The sequence below is a fragment of the Brachionichthys hirsutus genome, chromosome 2 (genome assembly GCF_040956055.1).
Source record: "Brachionichthys hirsutus isolate HB-005 chromosome 2, CSIRO-AGI_Bhir_v1, whole genome shotgun sequence".
NCBI lineage: Eukaryota > Metazoa > Chordata > Actinopteri > Lophiiformes > Brachionichthyidae > Brachionichthys > Brachionichthys hirsutus.
The window spans coordinates 1658582-1668605 of NC_090898.1; the positions used below are offsets into that span (position 1 = coordinate 1658582).

At 53.4% G+C, this 10024-nt stretch overlaps 2 protein-coding genes across 2 annotated transcripts; one reads left to right on the forward strand and one right to left on the reverse strand.

Annotated features, from left to right (window-relative positions):
* Positions 1–3305: 3305 nt before the first annotated feature.
* On the reverse strand, positions 3306–6079 carry ccnq (cyclin Q). The gene is made up of 5 exons (XM_068749899.1): positions 5950–6079; positions 5372–5555; positions 5169–5301; positions 4874–5092; positions 3306–4779 (listed from the first exon to the last, which is right to left on the reverse strand). The coding sequence occupies exons 1-5, from the start codon at positions 6077–6079 to the stop codon at positions 4690–4692; spliced, it is 756 nt and encodes a 251-aa protein (XP_068606000.1). The 3' UTR covers positions 3306–4689.
* Positions 6080–6787: 708 nt separating this feature from the next.
* cfap126 (cilia and flagella associated protein 126) lies at positions 6788–9720 on the forward strand. The gene is made up of 5 exons (XM_068749921.1): positions 6788–6814; positions 7539–7601; positions 7688–7762; positions 8827–9009; positions 9574–9720. Exons 1-5 carry the CDS (start codon positions 6788–6790, stop codon positions 9718–9720), a joined length of 495 nt encoding a protein of 164 aa, XP_068606022.1.
* The last annotated feature ends 304 nt before the right edge of the window (positions 9721–10024 follow it).

Below are 10024 nucleotides of genomic sequence, written 5' to 3' on the forward strand. Positions count from 1 at the left end.
GCCAGGTTTCAAATATTACCACTAATATTTGTATGGATCTTTACGTTTAACTGCTGCAACATATTTTCATGTTTGTTTGTTTTACATTTTATAAACTGACCTCTGGAATGCACGAAACGTTTGGGATTCATGACACGGATCGTGTGTGTGTGTGTGTGTGTGTGTGTGTGTGTGTGAGCGCACGCTGACGAGCCTGCATGACAACCTGATTGTCCTCGAGACAACGTCTTGTATCGACTCACACTGTCCATGATCCGGTGGAGCCGCAGGAGACGAGCGTCAGGGATCACATGACGTCATTCCCAGAGATCCCTGCTGACGCAAGCGTGCGCGCACACGTGCGCTATAAATGAACGTGAGTCAGAGGTCAGCTCTGGCCGCTGACCCTGATCCCACCCCGTCTGCAGCCCGCCCGGACCCCCGCAGGGTCACCTTTGGTGACCCGTGATGCTGAGCAGGAGGAAGACGCGGGAACACTGGAAAACCGCTGACGAGTGTTCGGCCTGACTGATGTGTAGCACGGACGCTAGCACGTCCCCCGGAATGTCCACTCCACCCACGGACGCTAGCACGTCCCCCGGAATGTCCACTCCACCCACGGACGCTAGCACGTCCCCCGGAATGTCCACTCCACCCACGGACGCTAGCACGTCCCCCGGAATGTCCACTCCACCCACGGACGCTAGCACGTCCCCCGGAATGTCCACTCCACCCACGGACGCTAGCACGTCCCCCGGAATGTCCACTCCACCCACGGACGCTAGCACGTCCCCCGGAATGTCCACTCCCCCCACGGACGCTGACACGTCCCCCGGAATGTCCACTCCACCCACGGACGCTAGCACGTCCCCCGGAATGTCCACTCCACCCACGGACGCTAGCACGTCCCCCGGAATGTCCACTCCCCCCACGGACGCTAGCACGTCCCCCGGAATGTCCACTCCCCCCACGGACGCTGACACGTCCCGCATCATTCTTCACCCTCTGCTCACACACAACTGGGTTCTGATGATGCCTGAGAAACTTCACGCAATGCAAGGGAAGCCGCCGGTGCGCTTCCGGTGCGCCACCTGCCGGCCCTGCGTCTCTCCGCAAGTGACCGGTGTCCTCCTCTCATCCACCCTACGTGGGGCGACATGTGGAGCCCCCCCGACCCCCCCGCATGGCGCTGCGACGCACCGTCGACGCGCACACGGTGCAAACAGACGCTCCAGACGTGTTCAGGAAAACCAAGAGGCGCACAGGACGTCATGGATGGACATCGGCCCTGCGCGCGCGCATACGCATGCACGCACAGTCCCTCGCCAGGGTATTACGGTCTGTCCTGTGCGGCCGTTTCTACATTCTGGAAGTCCGTTCCGAAGCTCCGGTACCGACGAATCACAGCCAGAAGCAGCTCGGGGTAAATAACAGGCACGCACGCACGCACGCACCGACTCACCGTGCAGGCCGAGCTCAAGGACATCACCACCATCGCGCAGGCGGGGATGCAGATCTCCGGTAATCTGTGTGTGCGTGGAGCGGAGGATGTCCCGAACCGGATGAGAGGAGACCGGGGAGACCGGGACAGCAGCCGAGAGTCCCGAGGACCGGGGGGGGAGCGGGGGGGGGGGCGGGGATAGACGACGACGGTGCAGATGAATGCCGCTCCGCGCGGTCACCTGACGGTCGGTCGGCGGAGTTCTGCGGCGGTTGAGAGAGAGAGAGAGAGAGAGAGAGACCTCCGTGCGCCGAGATGAGGCCCGCTCCCGTCACAGAATCCGGTTCACCGTTAACCGCTGAAAGGAGGAGCGGAGTCGAGGCGGCGGGATGAGGAGGAGGAGGAGGAGGAGGAGGAGAGCCCGCGAGCGGAGGAGCTCGGCTGCAGCATCCGCGGCAACGACCGAGCGAGGGAGGGAGGGCGCGCAGGACCGCTTCTGACGTCACTACGAGGCGGCGTGATGACGACACAGACACGCCGCGGATTCCTTTTGCTGCGTCGGATATTAGAACGACCTGAAGCAGGAGCCGCTGGAGCCACAGGGGTGTCCTCGGCTGTCCCTCAGCTGTCTCTCGGGTGTCCCTCAGCTGTCCCACAGCTGTCCCTCAGCTGTCCCACATCTGTCCCTCGGCTGTCCCTCAGCTGTTTCTCGGCTGCCTCTCGGCTGTCCCACAGCTGCCTCTCGGGTGTCCCTCAGCTGTCCCACATCTGTCCCTCGGCTGTCCCTCAGCTGTCCCACAGCTGCCTCTCGGGTGTCCCACAGCTGTCCCACATCTGTCCCTCGGCTGTCCCTCAGCTGTCTCTCGGCTGCCTCTCGGCTGTCCCACAGCTGCCTCTCGGGTGTCCCTCAGCTGTCCCTCAGCTGTCCCACAGCTGCCTCTCGGGTGTCCCTCAGCTGTCTCTCGGCTGCCTCTCGGCTGTCCCACAGCTGCCTCTCGGGTGTCCCTCAGCTGCCTCTCGGGTGTCCCTCAGCTGTCCCACATCTGTCCCTCGGCTGTCCCTCAGCTGTCTCTCGGCTGTCCCACAGCTGCCTCTCGGGTGTCCCACAGCTGTCCCTCAGCTGTCCCTCGGCTGTCCCTCAGCTGTCTCTCGGCTGCCTCTCGGCTGTCCCTCAGCTGTCCCTCAGCTGTCCCACAGCTGCCTCTCGGGTGTCCCTCAGCTGTCTCTCGGCTGTCCCACAGCTGCCTCTCGGGTGTCCCTCAGCTGCCTCTCGGGTGTCCCTCAGCTGTCCCTCAGCTGTCTCTCGGCTGTCCCTCAGCTGTCTCTCAGCTGTCCCACTCCTTAAATATTCATGAGCTGGGCGTCACTTCGAAATGAACGAGACATGACCCTCTTTATTTAACGGAGCAGAAAAACATGCGTGAAGTGTCCCGGTCTGAACGCCGCGGCACCGGGACACTTCCGGGATCACGTCTGTCTGTCCTGTGATTGGTGCTGAGGAGAGCAGCTGTTCATCCGTCATGTCGGCTCTGCAGCTAAACCTTGATGAAGACACCTCGACACGGGAACCGTGTTCCGCCCCACTGTGGGCTCCGCACCCACACCGTCCACCCCCCCCAGAGTCTCTGCCCTCAACCCACTTCCACCAGGTAACAAAGAAGGAAGTCAAACGTGGGACCATACTGGGAAGACAGGTGTCCTGTTCAGGACAATGAAAGCGAGGACACACCGAAGGACTGTCGAATGCTTTAGGGCAGGGGTCCAAAGGCCAAATGTAAACCGTAACACAGAATAAATGTAACTAAATGTAATGTAATCTAATGTAAAATAAATGTAACTACTCCTGAACAACTTTTTTATTTTTATTTAACTCTTTAGCCGCCACAGTAATTACAATAAAATATTCAGTTTTGATATCACTTTTTTAAAAGGTTGCAACTTAAAAATTGTTAGAGATAAAGCCAAACTGTAAATGAGAACAATCACAAGTATGAACCAAAGTTTGTGATGGGAATAAATTAACATCTAATAATGTGGAAAAGTTCCATTCAAATGCAATCATCACGCAGGAACAAAGATAATCGATACTAAATCAAAGCAAAACCAAAAAAAACAACAGAAGTGGGAAAGATAAAGAACATTCCCCGAGTCAATGCCGCGGAAAAGACGTCACTTTCAGGATCAGCACTGGATCCATATGTAGCCGGCTACATATGGATCCAGTGCTGATCCTGATCCATATGTAGCCGGGATCAACAACAACAACAAAAAAGTTCAAATAACTTTCAATCGTCACCTCCAGCAGATTATTGATTTCCTGACTGCAGCGTGTTGCTATTGTTATTGACGTGTTGCTGAATGTTTCAGTTTGATCAGTTCACTTCTTTAGTTACAAACATTTTCCTTCTCTCCTGACCCCGCCCTCCTCTCCTGACCCCGCCCTCCTCTCCTCCATTCAAATTTTTAATTCATGAAGACGAGCAGAACACGTACCGTCTCCATTATTAATACAACATTAGGGGGACAGAGGGAGGAGACTGAGACAGGAAGGGATGTCGGTGTGAAGGAGGGACGCAGGGGTAGGAGGACGGCCAGATATGATGCAAAGTCCTGTCCCACAGCATCTGGTCGCGTCCCACAACAAAGAAAGGATCATCTGTCCATGTCACCCACGGAAGACAGGAAGACAGGAAGACAGGAAGACACGGATTCTCCAGAGCTTCGTATTAGATCAGATTTTACTTTTACAACAGGAAGTGGGGCAAATGCAGGTGAGACCCGGGGTGACCGGACCGCAGCTGGACAGGGGTTCGACTCTCACTCCGGTCGAACCTTCCTCGTCCTCGCTCGCCATCCTTCCGGGGACGTTGCTGTGTCGGAGCGGAGCGTGTCTTTGTCCAAGCCGAACGCAGAGGAGCGTTCAACACGGCAAAGGCTGCAAAGACACGGTGGGACGAATCCAGGGGGGGGGGGGGGGCTAACTGGGGCAACGGCAGGAGTGTTCCTCTGTCTCTCTCACACTCACTCTCACACACACTCACTCACACACACACACACACTCACACACACACACACACACACACACAAACACACACTCACACACTCACACACACACACACACTCACACACTCACACACACACACACAAACACACACACACTCACACACTCACACACTCACACACTCACACACTCACACACTCACACACTCACACACACACAAACACACACACTCACACACACACTCACACCCACACACTCACACACACACTCACACACACTTGGCCTCCATGTCGTACAGATGAAGAAGGTCCAAGATCACAGCGTCGATGTCGGCTTTGGTCACGTCCTCACACAGCACCTACACAAAAACACACACAACACACACATAATGTCACACACGAGCCTCACTTTAATACACCTGCACACACACACACACACACACACACACACACCTGCCACCAGTCTTTATCTCCAGCAGGCAGCTCCACTCCATAGCTGTTTAGCGCCAGGTACAGTGTTGCTATGGCGATGTGTTGGGGTGTGTGGCGGATGCACATGTCTCCATGGTAACAGTCTCTAAGCAACGCCCAAGCAGTCTCAGCGACGGGGGTTCGAGACCAAGCGTGGCGGTTGACGAGTGACTTCACAGACAACAGGTAGTGGAGTAAATACTGCAAGAAGTACAGCGTTGCGTATTTGAGTGTGTACTCTGAAACACGACACCGGCCAGAGGTCACACCCGCCCACCTTATGAGGGTGCTCAAAGGACACGTGGAAGCGCAGCTGGCGGAGGATGAGCAGCTCGCACTGCACCACGCTGTCCCTCAGCTCCCAGAACTCCCTGCAGCAGTCCAGCGGGCTGCAGCCGCCGCCCAAGGACCTGGGGGGGGGGGGGGGGGGGCGTGAGAGAGACGACTGGGCGGGGCCGACAGCGTGGGCGTGGCCGTTACCTGTGGCTCACGTTGATGATGTCACGGGTCCTGATGTGCTGCTCCTCCACCTTCCCAGCCAGGTACACACAACTCATGGCCACCAGGTGGGGCTCATACGCGCACACGCTGACCCGCTGGAAGAACCGGTGGTACAGCACGCACGCCGTCGCCACGGGAACAGAGCGCATGCCGAGCTTCACTCCTGGGCAAGGAAACACTCAAATGAACTGAGGCGCTCGGTCGTCGGAGACGGATCATCATCCGACGCTCATCCAGCAGGGAAGGATCCCTCCGAGGTGGAGAGGAAGCCGGTCCTCTTCATCATCGTCATCCTCCTGATTATGATTACAAGATTCTGAGTTCATTTCCTTTTCCTCGTCCAATAAACAAGCTCAGGATGGAGCTCGAGGGTTCCTGACCGCCCCCTTGTGGCAGCAGCGCCGCATTACACCAGGCGCTCGGGCGCAGCCGTCGCCATCAAAGTGTGTTTAGATCGCGTTTCCTGAAATGACTGAAGCTTCTCCGCCGCGCTGTCCCCCCCCCCCCCCCCCCCCCGACCCTAACCCTGCCCCCCCCCCCCGGGGGGGGTCTCTTACCTGTGTCCATAATGAAGCGACACACGCGAAAGTGCGTCTTTATGTCCCCGGCAGGCTCAGACTCCGCATCCACGACGGGTCCTCTTCTCCCGTCCCCAGGGACAGGCGAGCGAGAGGACGGCCCCTCCATGGCTGCCGGACCGCGGACACGAGTGGACCGTGGACAGGACACGAGTGGACCGCTGTCCCCCCGCAGCTCAACGAGGCTCGGCGTTCTGCTCCGTCTGCGTTTCCGTCAACGCGCAAACCCAGACATGCACTCCTGCGTGCTAGCGTGCGCGCTAACGTTGGCTAGCGGAAGAAAACAGCAAGACTTCCGGTAATTAATGTCAAAATAAAAGTCGTTTGTGAATTGAAGACAGGTATTATTTTATTCCGATAAAACAGAGTGAATTACAATTCATGAGCCAAATCCGAAGAAATCGTAACAACGTTTTCATCATCAACACAACACGAAACATTTTTCTAATCTAAATTGAACGTGTGGGGCCGAAGCAAGACCTTTAATTTGGGTTGGATGTTTAGCCTTTTGGGCTCATTAACCTTCTGTAACCTACAATATTAATAAATACTTGCCAGAAGTTCCGTCTCTCCTGGGAAAAGGAGCGTAAATAATAAAATAATTTGGGTAAGAAAGGGTCTGACGCATTTACTGAGGAAAAAAGACAAAACAAAATGATACAACCGGATGCGTGTATTTTCCCGTTACTCGCCGCATCACGGACGGCGTGAGGATTTTCTGTCAAGAGATTCGATTTGGAATCTGGAAAGAATGTTCGACAGCGTTGCTATGCAACGGGACAACAAAAGCAGACGGAGGCTGCAGACTGATGAAGAAATGTCGTCCAACTACTCAGCAAACCAGGTAGCGTTTACCGTGAACATGCTTTGTGCTCGCTGTCCCGTTCTGACATGACACTGTTTCCTGGACAACCATTTAAGTTCATATTCTATTTCAATTTTAACTCCATTAAGGATTAGTTGAATTTCACAATTTACCCTGACACCACCAAACACCATTTAGTTTTATTTCATTTTAATTTAATGATAACTTATTGCAATCAAAGCATTCTTTAAACCGGATCATCTCCTTTTCTACTGTTGTCAACAATTCTTTGATTTCGTGCCCTGAAAATAATACATTTCCATCATCTGCAAATGAAATAAATTCAAATGAATTATAAATAGCATCGGTCCCAATACTGAACCTTGTGGAATTTCTCAAATGTGACACAGCATTAATACATTCTACGGACTGAAACCTCTTATTTAAATAACTTCCTGTTTCATTTAGTGTTATTACATAATGCTCTAGTTTCTGCAGGAGTAACGAATGATGAATTGTGTCACCGCCAGCGTATTGTTCCCGTAGTTGTAGCTGCATTCTGGTTGATCGGTTGCTCCTGATGGTGTCCTGATGGTCTCTCATATTTCGCACTATAGTCATCCAGTCTCCGAGGCAAAGAGTTAAAGACGCAGGACTGTGATTTGACACTTTGTGCTTGTCACCGCTTTTATAGATATAGAATTTTATTTGATCAGGAAACAGGATTTATGACATATGTAAGTAAATGCTTGACTTTTGTTAGTATCAAAGTGCTTTCAGGTCGCAGACGCTTCAGAACTGGTGTGAAGCAAAGCGCTCCAACGAGGTAGGACAAAGCACATCTCGCTCAGATGTAGCTTCACAAGTAGCAGAAAGCTACGTGTTCAGCGCGGTGTGTCTGTGCCTGTGTAGAGACCGGCTGCAACAAGGGGACGCACGACCTTCATTGTTGATGACAGAGGACATCTACTGCGTCCACGGGCAAAGGTGACGGCATTTCACGGCGCTTTTTGTCTTACCGTATTTTCACACCCATAGACCTAAAAGTCTTAGATTTTTTTCAAAATGTGCCGCGTCCATTGGTCCGCGCGGCACATTTGTTGTTGTAAGGCGGACTCAGTCAGGCGCCTCGCGGAGTGATACGTGCCGATGCGCTTCACCATAGTAAACTATTATGGCGTGCTGACGGAAGTGGCTGCCGAGGCTGTCGGTCCCGCAGCAGAACACGGGAATAGAGCAGCGGAGAGAGAATCCAGCATTAATGAATCCATGGAGGAAGAGGAGGAAGCAAGAAGACGACCTGCAGCAGCCCGGCTCCTGCGATCGGCGACTCCGTGCGCGGCGATCTCACCAATACGGTCTAAACCGGAGTGAAGCTAGCTAACGCGCTAACAGGCTAACTAGCAAACTAGCTTATCATCGTCATCCCCGGTGGATTAACCAAAGAACTCCAACCGCGCAACGTTAAACTGCGAGCTGCGTGGGAGCGCTGGACGACAGACGGAGAACACAGTTCCACTCAGAGTGGAAGGCAGCGCAGCGCCACCGTTTGACTGGATTGTAGCTGCTTCGGCTAACTGTCTGCTAGCGTTGTTGTTTGAGCCTTCGTAGAAGCCGGCTTCATTTCCGAGGCGCCGCCGCCGCTGCACGGAAAGACTCTGACGGTGAAGAAAGAGGCCGGCATGTTTGACGGAGATCTAGCGCAGCTGTTCACTACAGAAACAGAGGATGAGGACTTTGATGGGTTTGATTAATGACTCTGTTTTGCTCCGGCTCTATTTTTGAAAACGCGCACTAGTATGCTTGTTTGATTGATGATGATTAAAGATGTGAGTACCAAACTCAGTTTTGCTCCTGCTTTATTTTGCGCACCTATCGTGCCGGCGCCTTTTGATCCGCGCGCCCGTTGTACGTTTGAAATACCGAAAAATCAGCTGTTAATGAGACTGCGGCGAATCATCAGGTGCGTCATAAGGTCGTGAAAATATGGTAATCACATTGTGTTGACCTAATTGATGTTTGTGTGTGTGTGTGTGTGTGTGGTACTATAGAGGGACAGGTCATGGTCAGATTTTAAGGGGACGTGGGACCTTCCTGTTCGTATCCCAGCCCACAGCATCAACGCCACCGGCCGCTCCGCTGGGGGCCTCAACAGGCTGAAGTCTTGGGGCTTTGATCCACGAGGCACCAAAGTCATCAAAGACACAGATCGTCTGCTGGAGGCTGGCAACCAGGTTAGGCCCGAAGCCGTTTACCAGGAGGGCAAATGGACACGCACGTGGGTGTGTGAGGGATTGAAGTGTTGCACTTTCCACGTGGAAAGCGCCCCACAAATCAGAAAGTCCTGATGTTTCAGTGTTGGTGGATGGACGGTGCATTTCAGTGCAGATCGATGCAGATTTGTGGTTGCACCTTATAGAATCATGCACTGATACACCCTCTTAGAAATGAAGAGAATTTTTGTTCATTAAAAAATTCGGAAAGAATAAGCCGGCATAGCGGCCGACTGGATTTGCTGCCCGTCGGTCCTTTTAGGCATAGACGTCACCGAGCCGCTGTCGAGGTGAAGGACTTGCTTTGCAAATATTGAAGCTTGTGACTCATGTGAAATGTCTTTTTATGATAAAGGAGTGGCTCCGCTGAAAGTGTCCTGATTGGTCACTTCAGCAGCAGCACCTGAAATGGCTTGGCGCCTCAGGAGTGTGTCTCGTTTGCTAATAATTGAAGACTGTTCCAATATTGCTCCAGCGACTGCTCGTATTTATTTAGTGGGTGTTTCTCGTTTTCATGACTTTCAGAACAATGACAACGCACAGAAAGACGCCGCTGCCGAAGACCACGTGGACTCTCAGCGTCTCTCTGGGACCGAAGGTGTGCAAACAGCCTCCAAGGACCAGGACTCGCAGCCAGCTGCGGTCGGGTCCGTTGATCCGCCTGCGAAATGAAAAGAAGCTGCCAGTTGTAGGAGACGGAACCAGAACCGGGCCCCACGCTGGCGAAGGGAGAGCAGCGATTACCTGGCGCCGTCACGCTCATTTTGCTCTTGCCCATCGACCGTACCAAGTTTGACCTGTCAGCATATTTCTTATCAAGGGAATAAAACAAATATTTCACGTGCTTGTGTGGGACGCTGTGGACATCCAGAACCGGTCAACGAGCCGTCAATCTGAAAATATTATCAAACTGCATTAAGAAAGTCAACTGCTGTGACGCTTCATCACTGCAAGCTCACATTAGCTTAAGAGAGAC